The 21441-nt window shown below is 38.4% G+C and overlaps 2 protein-coding genes across 8 annotated transcripts in view; one reads left to right on the top strand and one right to left on the bottom strand.

The window, feature by feature from the left end:
• Positions 1-1161: 1161 nt before the first annotated feature.
• On the top strand, positions 1162-16612 carry LOC118825113 (interleukin-31 receptor subunit alpha-like). Of its 3 annotated transcripts, none has more exons than XM_036595652.1 (16): positions 1162-1419; positions 1529-1597; positions 2011-2310; positions 2410-2530; positions 2653-2807; positions 4516-4646; positions 9327-9477; positions 9571-9653; positions 9732-9936; positions 10226-10396; positions 10480-10575; positions 11588-11737; positions 13978-14118; positions 14816-14897; positions 15002-15083; positions 15672-16612. In XM_036595652.1, exons 2-16 carry the CDS (start codon positions 1549-1551, stop codon positions 16140-16142), a joined length of 2388 nt encoding a protein of 795 aa, XP_036451545.1. In that variant the 5' UTR covers positions 1162-1419; positions 1529-1548; the 3' UTR covers positions 16143-16612. The 3 variants fall into 3 exon arrangements, with proteins under 3 accessions (XP_036451545.1, XP_036451547.1, XP_036451546.1); XM_036595653.1 differs by having other exon boundaries at positions 1163-1419; positions 2233-2310; XM_036595654.1 differs by lacking the exon at positions 15002-15083 and having other exon boundaries at positions 15672-15951.
• Positions 16501-21441, bottom strand: part of il6st (interleukin 6 signal transducer) — a 17058-nt gene continuing 12117 nt past the window's right edge. For all 5 annotated transcript variants that reach the window (XM_036595647.1, XM_036595648.1, XM_036595650.1 and 2 more), the window contains exons 19-21: positions 19995-20091; positions 19692-19773; positions 16501-17958 (exon numbers count right to left, since the gene is read on the bottom strand). In XM_036595647.1, the coding sequence (XP_036451540.1) occupies positions 17407-17958; positions 19692-19773; positions 19995-20091 (731 nt within the window). In that variant the 3' untranslated portion in view covers positions 16501-17406. The remainder of the gene's footprint in view (positions 17959-19691; positions 19774-19994; positions 20092-21441) is intronic.

Genomic DNA, 21441 nt, shown 5'->3' with positions numbered 1-21441 from the left:
TTTGTGCCAAATGTTTCCAGGTTGCATCTTGGTCAATCTATTTTTGTAAAGGCCTAAAAAATGTTTAGCAAATGTGCCATACCAAATAAATTTGCCATTTACAAAACAAAATCTTTGAAACAGTCTTTAGTCCTTGAATGTTCATCTTTGTTGTGCTGTAGTGTAGTTCTGCATTATGTTTCTGATTTTGGTCTTGGCAGCATTTCTGATAAGTTCGTAAAGTGATATCTGTTGGGCACTTGATTTTGGGTTATTTTAGTCTTTGTGATTTGTGACCTTGTCACTCTGTGTAGTGTTCTCACGAGCATGACAAATGGTGGGACCCAACTTAGAAAAAATGAAAATGACAAACTTGAAGGAGAGTTACACCAATCTTTCAGAATTCCAGCATAATGAAATGGCAGTGGCAGTCTTTAAGAGTGGTTTGCTGTGAAAGCTTAGAGAATTGTTCACATGGTAAGAGAATATCTGAAGTGTTAATGCCTCCCCAAAGAAAACACATTTTTTGGGTTTACCACCATTTTTGCCCTCAACTGTACATATAAAAGCTCAGATGCATAGGTTCATATATATATACACACACACACATTCATATATATTTTTATTTTGAATATGCATTTTTTTCATGTACCTAGTTGAAGAATTAAACAGGATTAATTCTAATACCTTTTCATAATCGGTATACGAAGTGTTTTAAATCTAGTATTCATTTAGTTTTCCAAATGTGATTTGCTCCACATTATCACAGCACACTGACAACCATTTGAGGTTTTTGTTTTCCCTAATGTTTATAAGGAAAACATTCAACCGTTGACATTAATGCAGACTTCTTTTTCTAATTAAATAAATAAAGATCAGTAATGAGAAACTATGGACATTGAGAGTAAATAGGCAAGACTTGTGCACTGTAAATACATTTATACTGTAAATACATTATAGTTTATCTGCATAGTAATTGACATTCATAGACCTGGATTGAGGCTGACTCCGGTCTTAATGTTGTTTTAAATAATTACAATATTACAAGACTTTCCGAGTTCATAATCTGATTTCTTGGGTGCTTTTCTCTGGGACTGGTGGGCGTGATCGAACTCTATGAGCGGGGTTTCACCACCGCTACCTGCTTCTGCTTTATTGGCTGCTGCGCTCCCGCTGCTCGTGTATAACTGATGGGTTTCCTCATATCCCGAGGCAGAACGGTTTCGCAAGCGGAGCAGCAACACAATGCGCTTCCTCCCCGAGACACTTCGTTCCTGCTGCTTTACAGGCGACCGTGTAGCAACCACAGATAACGACTCGACACTATGAGCTTGTGGCGGAGTTTTAACGACCATGCTGATAAAGGTCGCGGGGGCTTCGCTCAGATTTCCATTTCAAATTTGTCGGTTTCTTGGCTTTTCACAGACTGAAACTGCATAGGTGAGTAGCTCCAGCATGTGGCAACCAGTTCAGGCAGCCTGAGAGCTTGTAATGCTTTTTTAAGGAATGGACACATTCTGCCTTTAATTCCCTGTTTTCTTCATTGAAGGTTCATTAACTGGCCTAATAATGCAGACTAATCTGCTTATGATCATAATTCTCCAAGCTCTATCTAAAGGTGAGTGGGTTTTTTCTTATCTAAACCATAATGTGATTTAATGTAGGCTACAGTTCAATATGACCCCAGGCCAAGTTCACAGGAAATGCAAAAGAGAGAGAAACAAATCTAGGAACTGCCTAATGGACTCATAAAAGCTGGTGAAAGGAAATGAGCCAACGCAAGTCCAGAAAAGAAAGTAAAAAAAACCATGTAAACCCTATTACATAATGCATTAGGGGGGAGATCATGTGTGGTACTGAGACTCCCATCACCTCCATAATCTGGCTGAACACTGCTTAATGTGCTTCCAAAAGACAGTTTAATGGTGATTGATTTGTGAGCTAAAAGGCTTCTGTTGTTGAACTAATTGGTTAAAATGGGTGGACTGTTCGTAATGTATGCACATAATCCTTTTTTTTAATAATTCACAGCCTCCGCCATATCAGGACTGGAGAAGTGTGACGTTTTTCCAAGCAACCAACTGATCAAATATGGGTCGGACCTCGGGGTCTTATTCCGAGCTCCACCTAACAGTGACTGCCGTAAAATGACCAGTTTTAATACCAACAGATTGTACTGGACGCTGAACAATCAGAGGATCGCAAAGAGCTTTTATCATTCCAACTCCACCTTTGCCTCTGTCTTCATTCCAGATTTCACTTTGGCAGTCGGGATAGTTGAATGCCATTTGGATGATGTTGTGTTAGGTGGTACAGTCATACGGACGTACTGTGAGTATAGAAATATTGTTTATTTATTATTCACAATTTATTATAAGTGACATCAAATATGTGCAAATCTGTGCTAATTGCATTAACTGCGTTAATCAGCGGGTCCTGAGAATGTGTCCTGTATTGGTGAAGAGCTGCCATTTTTGTCCATCCGTTTGACCTGCAAATGGGATCATAACCAAAACGGTGTGAACACCAACTACACAGTCCATGTGAAACAGTAAGGGTTTTTTTTTGTTGTGCAGCCATCATTTCAGTGAAGAAGCAGGATTATTTACTTTGTTAATATTTATGCTGTTAATATTCTCTGCTAATTTTCTTATGGGCTACTGTGTTTTACAGGAAGGGTAATGAGTTGTTCTGCCAATCCAGAAAAATGAAATGGTGCACATTCTCGGATTCAGTAGTACTGAACGCGATGAATGTAACTGTGACGGCTCAAACTTCAGCTGGAGAAGCTCGCTCAGAAGTTACCTATAATAGTGTTTGGGAAATTTGTAAGTGGTTGAAAACTATGGGTCAAGGGTGGCTGGCTTTGCTCCTGCAGATCTACTGCTCTGCATCTTTTGTAAGGAGCAGCATTTTCTTTTAGTCATTCATTCTATGAGCTAAACTTCTCTGAACAGTTAAGATCCTTAATATGACTCATCTGCCTTCTGCGGCTCAAGGTACAGTGCTGTGCAAATGTCTGAAACCACCTTTTCATGTATTTCATTTCAAATCAACATAAATCATTTTCCAGTGTTGGGAAGGAAGCAGAAACTGTTAAACAGAAAATTACACAGAAGCCTCAACGACTAAATATAATATCAGGTTATTAAGTATTTAGTGTGTCCACTCTGTGGATTTATTAGAAGTGTCGGTCGTTTTTTTAGACTTGCTTTCAGTTTTTCAAAGAAATCTGCAGGGATGTTTTCCACAAGTTCAGTCTTAGAAGTTGATCGCATTTTCTGCTTCTCATAATCCAAATAATCCCAAACACATTCAGTGATGTTGATGTCTACAAATACAGTGTACAGTGTAATGAAATGTGTTCAGTCAACTCTCAGGTATGTGCCGATATGTGCCATATTACAGTTGCATAACAATCTCACGTCATTTTTACAGTGCAGTCCATGTAGTGAGAAATGTGCTAAATATTCTTACTGTACACTCTAGTATTAATGTAGATGGGCAACAAAGTTCACAGTGTTAACATTAAGGTTACCTCTATGTTTACATTGCAAGTAAACATAGAAGTGTACAGTAGTCTGTTTGCACTGTACTTAGAGGGTGGATATGAAAGATGATGAATGCAAACATTTAAAAAACCTGTAGTCAAATTACACACTTTATTTTCTAAGTGAAAGTAAGTTCACATCTTTCATAAGGAGCAAACTTAAATATGCTGTTTTTCTGCTAATTTTAGTGCACAGTTTCTGTTCATTTTCTGAGTTTAACATAATCAGAAAATAAACTAAAAAAAACCCAGAAAAAATAAATTAAAAATAAAAAAATAGATTAAATGTAGCATTACTTTTGCGCAGATCACATTTTGTATTGTGTTATATTCCCAGTATGTTAAATTCAGAGAATAAGCAGTAATGGTGCATTAAAATGCACAGAAGTGTGTTCTCTGTATAAGATATGTGTACTTACTTTCACTCATAAAATCAACAAAACATAATATATAAAGTGCAATGAGGCATGTAGAGGGACGTGGGGACTAGGATTTTAAGTTATTCTCTGTTAAATGTATGAATGTTCATTTTTTTCTGACACTGAAAAGTAAGTGATAGTACTTAATGGCCAATTTGACTGGAAATTGAATAAATGATGAGGTGGTTTCTCTCTCCATTACGGTCAAGCATTGTTCTTTTCGGTCACTTGTTATATCCAGAATTGTTAGATATAAACACGCACACACACATCTTGTCCCCACCCTCCATACCCCCACTTTACTAACCCCAAAATTCCACAACTTATGTTGAAAATTACAAATGTATAATCAATTTATTAATTAGTATAATTACTATTATAATAATAAAACTGTAATATTGTATTTTTGTTGTTCTGTACTTATTAGCATGGCTGTACTTAAGTCATGCTAATAAAGCTATTTGTGTCTGTGTGTGTATATGTATGTGTGTGTGTGTACATATATATATATATAAAATATTATTTTTGACAATACTCTTAGAAAATTGTGCTGTATACTTGTTTTAGTAAAACTAGATCCACCAAGAGACGTGCAAGTGAAACCGGAGCTGTCTGGTCTCAGTGTGACGTGGTGGAGTAACAAATGGGCTCTGGATTTCAGTATCTGTGAAGTGCGTTTCCTTGAAAAGGGCTCTGAGGTGAGTCATGAATTCACAGTATGATGTTGTTAATTGTTCAAATCTGCTTTCAGTATGCCCTTTATAAACAGTCTCATGGAACTTCTACGTTTGACGTTTGACATTTTCTTGGACTGTAACTAATATTCGTGCTCAGAACAAGTTAGAATAGGAATCTAATCTAATGTGTTACAGTGAAGGCCGTGAAAATGACATTTCAATAAATACGACATGTTTTGGTATTTATATTTATTTCCTTACAATATGGTTCACATCTAGCTAAGGTTCTAATCTAAGCAGGGGTGTCAAACTCATCTAAAAAATCTCATCAAATCTTTGGGCCAGAGAAAAAATGTTTTCATTGCATTTTTAGTTAATGATGTGCTAGAACCCCAACTGGCCATTGTTTAATCAAAATATGCAGTAGACCTTGAAATGTTACATGGACACTTCAAATATTTAAAATTTAAATGTCCCCAGATGCTTGGTCATCTAAACCCACCTATTTGCTTGAACTAAACGCCAGACATCCTTTCTTTTGCTTCTTTTCTTTTATGAAGACTTGGGCTCAGTTTCTGAGCTGCTGAGGTAACGTTGTGTTTATGTTGGTTGAACTGCAGCTGAAATGCATTTTGGTGATATGACTGGTGTGGAATTGTGTGGCATTGTGTAGAATTGTGTAGAACTGAGGTGTGACTACTGTCCCATAGACTGTTTTTGGGGTAGGAGAGTTGGAGCACATTACGTTGCAGTGCATGCTGGGGAATGTAGTGCAACACATTGTGAAATGGGCTAATATTAATAGAAAATTAAAATTCCCTCGCGAGCCAGATAGGATTGTGTGGTGGGCCTGATCTGGCCCACGGGCCTTGTGTTTGACACATAGGGCTTAAGAGGTGGGAAACTATTGTGAATGTTTAATATATAGAGAATAGTTAAAAAAAAAAAAAGCCAGATGGTACTTCTGGTATACTCTCATAAAAAAATGGAAATCCAAGCAGCTGCATTATAGTTTATTTTTTGCCTCTACATCCATTGGCACAGTATTGTGCTTTACTACTAGCAAGGAGTTTGTACAACACAGATATTATGGCAGCTTTGATTTCAGATTTGATGTTTTTTTACATTGATGATGTTTTTTTACATTGTGATGACTGTCACTTTTCACTCTGTCTACTAGTTATGTCTTCATGGTACAATCTGTTTTTTAAAATGCTATTAAAATAACACACACCTGGCCATAGAACTTAACTTAAAATAACTTTTCAGCTCCTAAAAATAGGGGGACTGTTTATGAATATGGTTGTAATTTGTTTTACACTGTTCACCCGATTTGGATGTAAATTCCCTTAAATTAAGGCTGCCCTTAGAGCTTGTGCTCATTTTATTGCCATTTTATCTCCAGTATGAAATATAAAATAATACCTTTGTTGACTTCCAAATATTTGAGCCTGACTGTAGATTAACCTTCCATTCCTTCCACACAAAACGTCCAGTGGGATAAACGCAACAGTGGATCGTGATTTGTCACTCTGTGTAATACATTCCAACAACAGGATAAACCACTACAGCATGTTTTAGATAGAAGTCATGATAAGGCAGTGGAATAATTTTGTCATTACACGCCAGCTGTTCCTGGGAACTGTGTAGCTCTCATTGAATTCCGTCTGTTAACTGGAACGCCTGGGGCTAATTGTGGGATTGTTTTCTCTGCCTATACAGTGCCATGCAAAAGTCAGAAACCACACTTCATTTACATAATTTCCAGTTAAAATGAGCATTAAATACCAGTTATTTATTTTTCAGTGTCAGGAAAAAATTTAGAAAATATCTATAATTCTATTATCTTAGATTATATATTTAAACAACTAATTCCTGATATTTTTTAGGATTTAGTCTGTCCACAAGACACTTGCTTTCAGAAATCTTGACAGCTGCACATGTTTTCGTCTCATAGTGTTGAGTTGTCTTCTCACAGTGGAAGGATTTTCTCCTCTTTCTCAAAGATGAAAGCTTTACATACTGTTTATCTGATGGGGAGAGTTTTGGTGGTCTATAAGATTTTGCACAGTTGTTAGACGTCCTATTTCCTATATATATATATATATATATATATATATATACACACAGATTTATTTTATTTTTTTTTAACTTTTGTTTTGGAAACTTTTGCTTTATCACTTATTTTTCACATTCCCCCTTAATGCAAACGAATGATGTAATATGTAATGTCCTCAAAATTATCTCCTGAAAAATTAATACCTTGTACTGAATGGCCATTTTGACTGGACATTGAATATTGAGTGATGCTCTCTGACTTCAGCACAGTACTGTAAGATTGTGGCAGATCAGGCATAACATTATGACCACCTCCTTATTTCTACGCTCATTGTCCATTTTATCAGCTCCATTTACTATAGTATAGTAACACTGACATGGTGGTGGTGTGTTAGTGTGTGTTGTGCTGGTATGAGGGGATCAGACACAGCAGTGCTGCTGAAGTTTTTAAACACTCTGTCCACTCACTGTCCACTCTATTAGACACTCCTACCTTGTCAGTCCACTTTGTAGATGTAAAGTCAGAAACAGTAGCTCATCTGCTGCTGCACAGTTTGTGTTGGTCATCCTCTAGTCCTTCATCAGTGGTTACAGGACGCTGCCCACAGGCCCTGTTGGCTGGTTATTTTAGGTTGGTGGACTATTCTCAGTCCAGCAGTGACACTGAGGTGTTTAAAAACTATATAGTAAGTGGAGCTGATAAAATGGACAATGAGCGTAGAAACAAGGAGGTGGTCATAATGTTATGCCTGATTGGTGTAGTTCAAATGACACTCAAAAACCTACCCTAAGTTTCCGCTCTGGACAGTTTCCTTCAGAAAACCATTTTTTTTAATCATTTTTTTCATACTTTTTTCAAATGTGTGAAATGACTTAAACATGTATTGCTTAAATATGTAAATTTGTATTACCTAGAAGCCACATTGTGCAGCAGTGGATACATGGCCTACAGTGGAATATGAAGCAATGTTTATCTGTCCACTTGAGAGAACACTGCAGTTATCACTTAGCCTTTTAGTGTAGAATTTAAAATAAACAGTGAAGTTTTTGTATTCTATAGGAAACTTCACTTGTTTGGCAATTATTTCAAATATTTATGCAATAATAATGGCTTAAAGTTTGTGTAATCACAGGTTTGGACAGTGAAATTCTGATTAAATGAAAACTTGATATTTTTGATATATTTTAGCATGATTGTAATTGTTAATGGTGAGTTTTAATGGTTGCTTAGTTTTCTCTAAATTTAACATTTTCCACATTTGTAAAGTAACATGATTACATTGAAACGATAAAATGATGTTTCCCTTTTTTAAGCATATTTACTATTTGAAGATCAAAATGGTAATTCCCAGTATATATACATTAAAAAAATCCTGTTTTGACATTTTGTATTATTTCTTTCCATTGCTGCACATTGTTGCCTTAAGGCAACTGTTAAAAGAATGTACCCTAAAAGGACCCTCGAACACAATTTTTCACTTTAATAATCAGGTCCATTATAAGTGAGGAAAGTGAATAAATCATTTGTTGAATATTGCTCTAATAATGCATGCAGTAAACATGGGATCCTACAGCAAAGTGCTCTAAGCTGCACATATCAAATTATTTGTAGTTGTTTTTATATAGCTTTAGATTTTGCTGTGTAGCTGCTCTGTTTAGTTTGTCACTGAACGTATAGTGAGTACTGTACTAGTGAAGGTTTTTTTTTAAAATAAAATTCTGATCCTGTTTTGACAAAACAACAGGCAAGTGGTTCTTAGATTCACTCATGTAAAGACAGAGTTCATTAACTGATTACTGAAATCTGATTTTGTCAGTAATTTGTTCACCGCGTTTACATACACTTAGGTAATCAGATAGCAGGGAAAACTCCGGGTCTATGTGAGTCTGGCAATAATCGTATTACTGCTTCGCAACTTGCCAATAAACAAACAGTATAATACATGGCATAAATATAACATAAAGCTCATCATCATGCTGTTTTTTTTTTTTTGTTTTTTTAATCAAATTCAAATCATTTCAGTGGAAAATATGAACATACATCATCTAGAACAGGCATGTCAAACTGTGGCCCTAACAGGCCAAAGGGCTGCGGATGTTAGCATTTACCCTCATCCACTATTCAGTTCATGACGGCCTTGCTAATTGGTTAATGAGTTGAATCGGGTGTGTTTAATGAGGCAGCATGCAGAAGTCTGTAGTGTTTTGGCCCACAAGGACTGGAGCCTGACACATGTGATCTAGAACATGAAGAATATTCAAACTCCTTATTTCGTCAAGCATGTAGTTTCAGCATCGCTCTGAAAGTGTTTTGTTGCCATCACGCTGATGCTGTTAAACGCTGCTTGCTGTTTGCAGGACTCGTACATGTGCAGACTGAGACAAACACAAGAAATCTGTATAAGAGTATATGTGCACTGAAAAACCTGATTACTGAGCTGAAATCCAGGTCTCTATATCAGATTTCTTAATCGGATTTCTAGGCCTTAATCCAATCTAAGAAATCGGAGTATGCTGTTCACATGTCCACTTGAAAAATCAGACAACCTGTTAAAATCCAATAATGTTTGGAAGTGAAGTGCGTGTAAGTAGATTGAATGTAAAGCCTCATTTAGCCTTACATCACTTATCTGTGTCTCTCAGCCTGTGGTGAAAACCGTGGAGAAAACCTCAAAGAGTACTTTTGACCTGACTGAGGTGAAACCATGTACCAGCTACACCATCTCAGTGCGCTGTAGGATTAATGTCTGGAGCGAATGGAGTCAGACTGTAACACACCTCACCTCTCTCAATGGTAATATAAACTTATTTTAAACATGTTTTATCAGATAAGAGAGAATTTGTAAAATGAAAGCAAGACCAAATGTAATTTTTCTTACATTAACAGTCAGTAATGTACAGCTCCATCTTTGGAGATCTAAAGGTGTGGTGTATGACCAGGGGAAGAGGGCAGTACACCTTATGTGGAAGGTAAGATGACTTTTAAAAAAGCTTTTAGTGGTCATGATTTGAAACGTTGTTCTCATCAGCTGTTTTTCTGTCTTTCAGGGAATCAATCCATTATGTAAAGCATTTGATGAGTATCGTCTCTTTAACCACACGCCTAATTTAGTTACGTCAAGAAGTTTTAAGCCATCTGAGAATCATACGGTTATTATTGTAGATGAAAATGCACACAGAGTCACTGTGGCTGCATTCCGTAATAACAAAAGCCTCAGTGAAGCGTCCATGGAAATTCCTTCCACAGCAGAAGGTGAGAAGTTTGAAGGTTTTCACTGCACACAATATTAAAAATAAAGGTTCCAAAATGGTTCTTATCTTGGTTGTATGGTACCAGGAACAAAGTATATGTGGTTTTTCACACTCTCACATCTCATTTACAAAATTGGTTCTTTCAAGAACCATCCACTGAAAACGGTTCTCCTGTGGTACCACTCCAAAGAACCGGTTTTTGGCACCTTTATTTTTTCATTTTAAATATATATACATTTGCTTAATGTGTGACCCTGTAATCCATTAATCTTTTTGTTTTAATTGGTCAGAGTTCAGTTTGCCTCCAGTTGATAATGTCAACATGTTTGCCCGGGATGGTCAAATTCACATTGCGTGGGACAAGCCGTACCTCGCTGTCACTGGCTATATAATCATCTGGAACAGTACTGAAGAGGACCACCAGTGGCAACAAACTCAAGAAAGGCATTTCTCTCTAAAAGGTATTTGGACTTAGGAAAACTGCCAGTTTTTGAATGTCAGATTGTTGCATTTTCACTAAACTAAGCATTACTTATGACTACAGGAGAGAACTTCACCCTTTACACCATATCTCTGATGCCACTCTATGAAAACGGCCCTGGAAGTGAAATCAGACTTCATACTTACGCTCAAGAAGGAGGTGAGTTTTAGCAGGGCCAGTTTACAGGGAGCCTGCCCACTTCCTCACCCCATTACGCCAAAAACATGACTGCGAAATGCTGGAGAGAGACACTGAATTTACTGAGCTAAAGCCCTGGTAACTTTATGCAGCCCTGGATACAAAAACAATGAGTGCATTTACATGCACTGAATAATCTGATAACTGCAGAAAATCAGATTTTGTCATTAATCCGATCAGCACGTTTACATGCACTCGAGTAATCAGATAATGGGAAACTCCAGGTTTACATGAGTCAGGAAGTAATTGGATTTCTGCTTGGCAACTGGCCAATAAATTCACAGAAGAAGACGCGACATAAACATAACGTAAAAATCAAACTTCTTTAAGAAGATGAAGAATATTTAAATCCTTTATTTCGTGTTTGGTTTCAGTGTCGCTCCTAAAGCGTTTTGCTGCGTCTCGCGGCATCACCGTTTATTTATCTGGTACGTCTGTTCTCGCGCATGCGCAGACTGAGATATCCAAAAGAAATCGGAGTACGAGTACACATACACTGAGAAATCTGATTACTGAGCTAAAATACAGCTCTGTTTATCTGATTTCTTAATTGCACTTTTGGAGTATGGTCTTTACATGGCCATTTGAATAATCGGATAACTGCAGAAATCCAATTATGATCGGATTTTTGAGTGCATGTAATCGCACTCACTGATAACCAATTTTCAGATTACAAGTTTGTAAAAAGCTTCATAGGCAACCATTCATTCCTGTCTTGTGAGCGCCCTCTAGTGTCTGATCCACCAGAAAAAAATGTATGATTGTGTGAGAGTTTTCCATATAAATTCTCTGGTATCATGTCATTAGAGATGGTGCTGAATGTAGCTCTGTTCAACAGAGGCTAACATCCATTTACTTCAGTTTTTCAGAAAGTAGATTTTCTAAATTCTGATTATGACCTGATTAAATCAAACTAGTTTTCACCTATTTTTAGCGAAACATCTGAATATTCATATCCTCTGATTTCCTGCAGGGCCAGCTGTGGTGTCTAATGTCCGCGCAGAGAGGATTTGTGACAGGAAGGCTGAGATCCACTGGCGGCCCATTTCGTCCACTCAGTGCTGTGCATTTGTTGTGAGCTACACAGTGTTTTATAAAACACGAAATGACATAGCAGTTAGGAGTAAGTCCACTGTGTCTGCCACACCACTGCATTTACACGCCATTCATTCTTATATATATTATTTTATATACACCAATCAGGCATAACATTATGACCACCTCCTTGTTTCTACGCTCATTGTCCATTTTATCAGCTCCACTTACTATATAGGTGCACTTTGTAGTTCTACAGTTACAGACTGTAGTCCATCTGTTTCTCTGCATACTCTGTTAGCCCCCTTTTACCCTGTTGTTCAGTGGTCAGGACCCCCATGGACCCTCACAGAGCAGGTACTATTTGGGTGGTGGATCATTCTCAGCTCTACAGTAACACTGACATGGTGGTGGTGTGTTAGTGTGTGTTGTGCTGGTACGAGTGGATCACACACAGCAGTGCTGCTGGAGTTTTGTCACTGCTGGACTGAGAATAGTCCACTAACCAAAAATATCCAGCCAACAGCGTCCTGTGGGCAGCGTCCTGTGACCACTGATGAAGGACTAGAGGATGACCAACACAAACTGTGCAGCAGCAGATGAGCTATCGTCTCTGACTTTACATCTACAAGGTGGACTGACAAGTTAGGAGTGTCCAATAGAGTGGACAGTGAGTGGACACAGTGTTTAAAAACTCCAGCAGCACTGCTGTGTCTGATCCACTCAGACCAGCACAACACACACTAACACACCACCACCACGTCAGTGTTATTGCCGTGCTGAGAATGATCCACCACCCAAATAGTCATTACAATTTTGTCATTACACGCCAGCTGTTCCTGGGAACTGTGTAGCTCTCATTGAATTCCGTCTGTTAATTGGAACGCCTGGGGCTAATTGTGGGATTGTTTTCTCTGCCTATACAGTGCCGTGCAAAAGTCAGAAACCACACTTCATTTACATAATTTCCAGTTAAAATGAGCATTAAATACCAGTTATTTATTTTTCAGTGTCAGGAAAAAATGTAGAAAATATCTATAATTCTATTATCTTAGATTATATATTTAAACAACTAATTCCTGATATTTTTAGGATTTAGTCTGTCCACAAGACACTTGCTTTCAGAAATCTTGACAGCTGCACATGTTTTCGTCTCATAGTGTTGAGTTGTCTTCTCACAGTGGAAGGATTTTCTCCTCTCTCTCAAAGATGAAAGCTTTACATACTGTTTATCTGATGGGGAGAGTTTTGGTGGTCTATAAGATTTTGCACAGTTGTTAGACGTCCTATTTCCTATATATATATATATATATATATATATATACACACAGATTTATTTTATTTTTTTTTTAACTTTTGTTTTGGAAACTTTTGCTTTATCACTTATTTTTCACATTCCCCCTTAATGCAAACGAATGATGTAATATGTAATGTCCTCAAAATTATCTCCTGAAAAATTAATACCTTGTACTGAATGGCCATTTTGACTGGACATTGAATATTGAGTGATGCTCTCTGACTTCAGCACAGTACTGTAAGATTGTCTGTTATTTACAGAAATAGAGTGAATATACACCGATCAGGCATAACATTATGACCACCTCCTTGTTTCTACGCTCATTGTCCATTTTATCAGCTCCATTTACTATAGTATAGTAACACTGACATGGTGGTGGTGTGTTAGTGTGTGTTGTGCTGGTATGAGGGGATCAGACACAGCAGTGCTGCTGAAGTTTTTAAACACTCTGTCCACTCACTGTCCACTCTATTAGACACTCCTACCTTGTCAGTCCACTTTGTAGATGTAAAGTCAGAAACAGTAGCTCATCTGTTGCTGCACAGTTTGTGTTGGTCATCCTCTAGTCCTTCATCAGTGGTCACAGGACGCTGCCCACAGGCCCTGTTGGCTGGTTATTTTTGGTTGGTGGACTATTCTCAGTCCAGCAGTGACACCTGAGGTGTTTAAAAACTCCAGCAGCTCTGCTGTGTCTGATCCACTCAGAGCAGCGCAACACACACTAACACACCACCACCACGTCAGTGTTACTGCAGTACTGAGAATGATCCACCACCCAAATAGTACCTGCTCTGTGAGGGTCCTTGGGGGGTCCTGACGGCTGAAGAACAGGGTAAAAGGGGGCTAATAAGGTATGCAGAGAAACAGATGGACTACAGTCTGTAATTGTAGAACTACAAAGTGGACCTATATAGTAAGTGGAGCTGATAAAATGGACAGTGAGTGTAGAAACAAGGAGGTGGTCATAATGTTATGCCTGAACGGTGTATATATACTTGCATGCACAGTGATAAATTTTCTTTTTTTCACAGATGTGACTGTGGACCAAAAGGAACACAGTGTCATTTTGGATGACCTGCAGCCCAAAACAAACTACATTGTCTATGTCCAGGCCAATTCAATGGCTGCTTCTTCAAAAAGCAGTTTTTACACATTCTCAACAAAGCCATATGGTAATTATCATTTTACTTTTTTTTTAAACTGTGGTTAGGTGGGCTGATGTCAATTACGTTCCAGGACACACAAATGTTTGTTTTTTTTTTACAGATACAGTTTTGTTTTTTTGTTTTCAATCAAGATTCACAGGACAGAGCAATCAAACAACAATAGCCCAGTTTACAAGCACAAAGTTTTTTTGGGGGCAAAAATATACAATTCAGTTTCTAAGTGCTGGTGTTACATTATTAAGGCTTCAAAAAGGAAGAGATCATCATTCATCTCTTACTGAGAGGTTTATTGTTTGATAGATTTGGTCTGGGTTCATTTGCTCAAATCAAATGTTAATCAGAAATCTGAACACTTTTCCATATGTTTCATATTTCTGAAGAAATGTGATATTATGGAGGTTTTTGCTCAGTCATAGGTTAGGGTCAGTGAGAGGGTGAGGTGAAGCATGACACTATTTGTTAATATTATTTTTCCCTGTCGTTCTGAAGATCACTATATTACAGAAATAGAAACTGTCACTATATTACAGAAATAGAAACAGGACAAAAAGAAATTTTGTCTTTTCAAATATGTGAAATGATGGTCATATGACCAGACGTATGAGCTGACAAGGTTTAAAAAGGTCAGTTTTGACTTCAAGGATGAGGTGTCGCTTCTCCATATGGAATATTCAGCTTCTAACGCTGCCTTTGCCTTTTACAGGCGAAGTCTTCCTTATTACGCTGATCGTGTGCGGTGTTGGACTGATGTTGCTGCCTGTTTGTACTGTGTTTGTCTTGTTGATGTGAGTTGACCCTTCCTTTTCTTTATTTTGGTTCACTGATAAATCCATATTTGTTAACCATTAGACTGTCGTGATCTAATGTTTTATTATTGTTATATCTACAGACGAAAGGAATACCTGAATGAAAAGGTTCCTAACCCCCGATTTAGTTCTCTGTCTATATGGTCTTCACAGAAATGTAGAAATGTATGTCTTCTTTTCTTTTCATTGTATGTACTGCTGATTTATTTAGATGCCTTTTGGAGCGCAGTGATGCGCAGGATAAAAACAAAGTAAAATGAATGCTTTTTACCTAAATACAGTAATATTAGATGTATACACAGAGTTGCTAGTTTATTAGGTACACCTGCCATGTTAAGACATATTCTAAGGTACACATACCATATGGATGCATTTTGCAGGTTTACATTTATGGGCTGTTGTTATCCCAAAATTGTCAGGTGCCCTTTTCCCTGTCCATCAATGGATGGCATCATTAATAGACTTTTAAATTAGGTGCAGCAATGTTGCTGGGAACAGTCTCTCAATCCAAATTATCCAACCAGCATGTATCCTGTGGTCAGAAACCTCTCAAGTGTCTGGTCTGTGGGGGTCTCTTTCCACGTGAGTGTGGGCTGATAAATTGTGTAGCTACAGATGTCCACACTCTGTAATTGCAAACCAACAGAATGCACCTATATGCTAAATGTTTCTGATAAAAAGGTATGCAAGTACAAAGTAGGTGTATTTTTATGATAAAGTAAATGATAATGTGGTGTTGTTTCTCCCCCCCAGCCCTGGAACCAATTACCAATGCCCTGGGGCTGCGACCCTGAGAAAAGTCTCACATGTCAAGTGGAAGCCGAGGACTACAGCATTTTAGCAACAAGTACAAGAGATGTGGCTAAGCTGCAACAAAACACTGCTATACAGGAAATGACAACAACACAGACAGAAAACGCTGCTCTGGTCAGCTCTTCTAGTGAAACGGAACTGGCATCTGATGGCAAAGAGGAAAGAATGAAGGCTTTGTCAGCAATGGATCTCGAGACACCACGCATTCATCCTGTCCTCCTCAGTCAATCTCCTTACAAAAACCAGACTCCTCTGACCAGCCCTGTGGACTCACCCAGGAAAGGTTTGCAAGGAACCACAAAACCTCGTTCTGAGGAAACCGAGACACTGCTAAAACCAAAGATCCACAATGCAACCATGGTTACCACCTACGTCACAGTGGACGTGTTCGAACATGGTAAAAGCAAGTGAGGCGCACTTTGAATGGTTTGATGTAATGGATGGCATTCTGGGGGGGGGGCAGCATGGCTGGAACTAAACTCTGCAGAAAAGATCTCCAGGAGGAGGCTTGGTAACCGCTGTTCTACACAAAACTAGCGGTCCTCTGAAACCCTGTGATAGCTATCTGCACTGTTTACTTAAATATAACTGAATTTTCTATGATAGGCAATCCTGGCTGTTGGCTCTGTGCCCCAGAATTGTCATTTATATGTATCCGTCTCGGTGAGAAGGGAAAGGGCATTTTAATGAATACAGCATCTTACTGAGCTGTGCAACACTCTCTGAAGCACTTATCCTAATGTACCAATGCACTTAAGGGCAAGAAGGATGGTTTTGATAAATGGTTTTATTTCTCATAAGGTTATTGAGTGATAAGTTGATATCAGGATTTGGATACATGTGAAAAGTCATGCATTAAAGGTGTCCTAATATGTCACAGAGATAATGTAGTGTTGATTTTCTTGCACACACGCGCATAATCACACATACATACACACACATACACACACAAAATCCGCACTCATGTGAAACTGTATACCATGTGATGAAAAAGTGCAGTAATACTTCTGAAATAAAGTAGAATGATGCCACTGTTCCAGATTTCACAAATGTTCATTTGATCTCAAAGTACTGGGTTTCTGAGTACTCCCAGATGTTCAAATTTCAGTTACTGTAAAGTTACAGAGGCTGATATTTACCCCACTTCATTCCAGTAAATTAATGTTATAACAGACACTTTTAGACCCTAGTCCAGGTATTTGGGGGCAAGAAAGCATTGGTGAAACTCTGGAAAACTAAAGATCTATCCATTTAACCATTACTCATGATTAAAAAGCACTTGTGGCCCCAGAAATGCACAGTAGTCAGTATTTTTTTTTCACACTATGCAAACTGATCAAAAAAATATGTATAATGCATACTAAATATTCCAACCAAATAAAACTGAAAAAAGCAGTAACTATTATAAACATTGTACACAGAACATGATTAAAAAAAACAGCTTGAAAGAAACACTACATAAAACAAAGACAACATACAAAAGGGGACCGAATTTGACACATGTGCATGTTTTAAGCCTAATGACAGTAACAATTTGACCTGAAACATTCACAGCCAAAATCCAACCAACACAATGTTTTGGGTTAAGCAGCAGTCGGTGTTGAACCTTAATACAGGCATTAAAAGTCATCACTAAATGAAGGCACAGGGTTGTGTTAACGATGTGTCAGTCCTCTCACTGCGGTCGGTAGCCACTCTGCTGTGGCATGTAACTGGGAACAGGGCCTGGGGGATCCTCTGTGAGAGTGGGTGTGTCCTCCTCCTCCATTGGACTGAAGCAGTCTGGCTCCTCTGTGTCCTGCGGCTGCAGCTGCTCGAGGCCTCTGCCCCGTTTGAAGTAAGAGTTTCTCTGGTGACTGCCGCCATCCAGCAGATGCTCCTGGTGCTCCTCACAGTCCAGAAGGGGCTGTGTGGACTCGGATCGTGCAAAGACAGGGGCCTGCAGGCTGGGGGTCTGGCCTTTATAGCCGCTGGCCACCACGGAGGAATACTGCACGGTGCTGGCCGTGGTCTGGCCCGAGTCGCCCTCATCGCTATCGGAAACGCTCTGTCGTGGGGAAGACATGCAGGAGGAGCCACCGATTCCGCTGCTGTGCTCCTCTGAGAAGTACTTGTCCTTCTTCAGTGGCAGCATTGCTTTGTCCTCCTCACATAAAGACTTCCCGTCAAATACGTCCACCTCCACCACGCTCACGTCAGGCAGGGTGGCTTCTTTTGGAGTGTCCGTCTGAAGAAAACCAAAGACCCATTAGCTTCTTTTTGTATTATTTGGATGAGACTTTGGGTAGCATTGTGCATGGATGAATAAAACCCAATAACAGCAATAAGATGTTATTACTTTTTGTATATCTTTACATCATTTGTTTTGTCCCACAGTCAGTCTTGAGGCGTTTTCACACTGATCTTGAATTCCTGAATCTGTATCCATGACCAGTTTTGGGGTTGTATGGGAAAGGCCTTATTATAGCAAGGTGAATCAACTGCACAATATCATACGTCACCTTTGTGCACACATATCTGTAAAAATGGTAAATAATAGTTTCATCTCTTTACGGTTTTTGACACTAAAGGGATGGTAGTCTTGCAAGCCACACTTCCACCTATAGTCAAAAAGAGTCTGGTGCATTATGGCCAGGAACCACCTTCTTTGACAGGAAAGGGCCATTTGGCTACCTAATCAGAGACCACTGTTGTAGTCTAATGTGTACGGATAGATGTTTTTCAAAAAGGGCTACGAAAAAACAAACCCACGAGAAACTCTAGTATGCAAAAGCAAATACGCAAGGATCTCTCATAGAAAAGCTGCTCTTGAATAACTTTTAAAGATGTGATACCATAAAATGAACAGTCTTTTTCTAATCTAGTGAAAGCCTCAGTCAAACCGCACAGAGCGGGCACGTGCTTGTTTTCCACTGGACAGGTAAAACCTGCTGCATGGAGTGTGTTCACACAGACATGCACAGAGACAATCAGAATAAAACTGACAAGCTCCTGATAGTTGTGGCCAGTTTAATGTGCAAAATCTATCAGACTACGGTAGAACATCTACATAGCTAAAGGGATGGCAAGTGAAAACAGGCTTATACTTTCAGAGTTCCTTTGGTGGGCACCACCACTCAAACAGCTAAGAACAGAGTTTACTGCATGTGTGGCCTGTCCTCATGGAAGAATCTGTAAATAAGGAGCATCTCTCTTGGAAAAATATTTAGCCATGTGCGACGACATGAGAGCAAGCACTCAAGAAACTTCCCACTGTTCCAGAAATTAAAACAGGGTGTAACATGACAAAAAAATTAACCCATCAAATTACGCAATGCGCAGCGCTGGGAGCAGAGAGCTTTCACGCTGTGAACACACACCACCGTTTCCAGGAAGACCACATCTGGGGTTGAAAATGGCTTTCACACCCAGCTAAACATACTGAACTCAAAGTGTGAAAAGGCTTTTGCATTATGTACATTAGGGGAGGAGAACTGAGGGCTGGAGTCCAGCACAGTTTGGTTATTTCTGTGCTCCAACACTTCCTCCAAACTGGGAAATTAACTGCTAAGTAGAATCAGGAGTGTTTGAAAACGAAAATCACCAAACTGTGTAGGAATCTGGTCTTTCAGGATCAGAGTTGCCCATCCCTGATGTACACAAATGAATCCTATCAGTTGGTAGCAAGTTTTAAAACTACAAGACTATATAACGCATAGGGAGGCACAGATTTAGAAATTTTGGTAATATTTTTGATATACGATATTTTTCATGTACATATTGGTTAATGGTGATACATAAGCATCTATAAAATGGAGAAATTAGGGCTACATCTACGTGGATCAGCATTATAGTGAAATATATCTTATTTCTGTACAATTACAAATGCAGCAAAATAAATCAAAGGCAGACAGTTTAGTGTAGTCACCTAAACGCTCTCAGAAAAACATTCTGTGCTTATAGTCATGATAGTTTACTCACCCTAGTGGGACAGTCAGGTGACCAAGTAGCAATAGTGCTGTGGGAGGGGTCTGGAACCTGTGGCCATAGATGCTTCTTAATCCTAAAGAATTATTGAAAAAACATTTTTAATCAAGATGATCTTAATACAAAGTTTACAATATATGTACTCTCAAATAAATAATAATTACAATTTTAAACTAGTACATCTTCAAGGTCTGATACTAAGGCTTTTCTTTTCAGTTTTATCGTGAGCTTATAGTTTCCTGCTTTCTCTTTCAAGTTCAGCAAAAAGCGTGTTGTTACATGTGTAAGTTGACTCACACTTCTCTGTTCTTGAGGGAGAGCATCATTATGAAAACTATGAAGAACAGGAAGCCCAAGCACACCAACACCACGATCACTTCGATTTCACCATCATCTACAGTTCACCAGGAAAGAGATAACACATACATTCATTGGTACAGACTCACTTAGTGACATATTATTTCACAATATTAAAATATCTGCTGTTTTGTTAGTGTCAGGAAAATGTACACGTTTTGCATGCTGTCTAAAGGAAAGTACCTTTTCACAGCTCATACCTGAAACTCACACTTTTTTCATGACTGTCTGCATACTTCGTACATGCTCATGTCAAAATGTGTGAATCAAAATGCCACAAAAGGTTCATAGTGTAGTTTGCAGCTGTTTTTGACTTGCAGAGTTTGTTGCACATTTTATATTCATGTGTGAGTATACTGTATCAGTGTGGAGCTCTGTTGTGGGACATTTTACAAATATTTGTGACATGCAGATATATTGTGAGGGTGCAATGGGTGGAACTTGACAATAGGATTACACAGTAAAACAAAAATGGAACAATTCTACACTTTGCAGAGCCTTTCAAAGATTCTAAAGTATAAAAGCAAAGCCTTCAAAAACACAAAAAAGAATAGAAATATGTGCGTCCATCAGTTTCTATTACTGTAAGAGAGATAAGTAATGAACATCTAAAATTTGCAATCTGAGGATTTACAGTATTTGCCAATTCAATTACTGCATTTAAAGCTGTTTTTATTGCCACTCTGAGAAATGTGAAAAATGCTACTTTATTTCATAAACTTGCCACAGTCGCATGCATCATTAAAACAGCCCAATATGAGCAGTGATAAAGGTGAGTTGTTCAGAAACCATTTCCCTTTAGCTGTGAGGGTTGGAATTGTTCCTAGGAGAAACGTTTAGTGATTTTAACGTTAAATTCTTGTACTCGCTGAGACTAAAATACAGGGGTAACTGCTGCAGAATTACTTAAGTTCACAGAGTTCAACAACTATGCAAACACAAATCATGTCCAAATATTGTACTACTTTCTAGTTATTCTGATTTGTTAGAAATGTCACCTACCATACCAAAGGTCAAATTACAAATTAAACTCTTTTGCGATTCATGAGTTTGCAAGTCTGATATCGTACAATGCTATAGTTACAAGAAGCCTAAAAAGACCAGTGCTACAATAATGCTAATTTCTGCTATAACTTCTATGGAAATTTAACTGTAGTGCTGCACCATGCTAGCAGTTGTGTGCGTTCACTTCTCATACTGGATTCAATACTACTTAGACTAGCTCTACTTAAACACAGACATTTGAAGCATTTAAATCTTGTATCATTCCACTGACATTTTTACTGTCTGCCGAGCTTTTCTGCCTAGACTTTATTCAAAGATAAATTTAACTTCATATACATGCAATGTTAAAAGCAAACAAACGTGTGCATTCATAGAATCCTGC

This window comes from Colossoma macropomum, unplaced genomic scaffold, assembly GCF_904425465.1.
Source record: "Colossoma macropomum unplaced genomic scaffold, Colossoma_macropomum, whole genome shotgun sequence".
Classification (NCBI taxonomy): Eukaryota; Metazoa; Chordata; class Actinopteri; order Characiformes; family Serrasalmidae; genus Colossoma; species Colossoma macropomum.
This window is presented reverse-complemented; position numbering and strand designations above follow the sequence as displayed.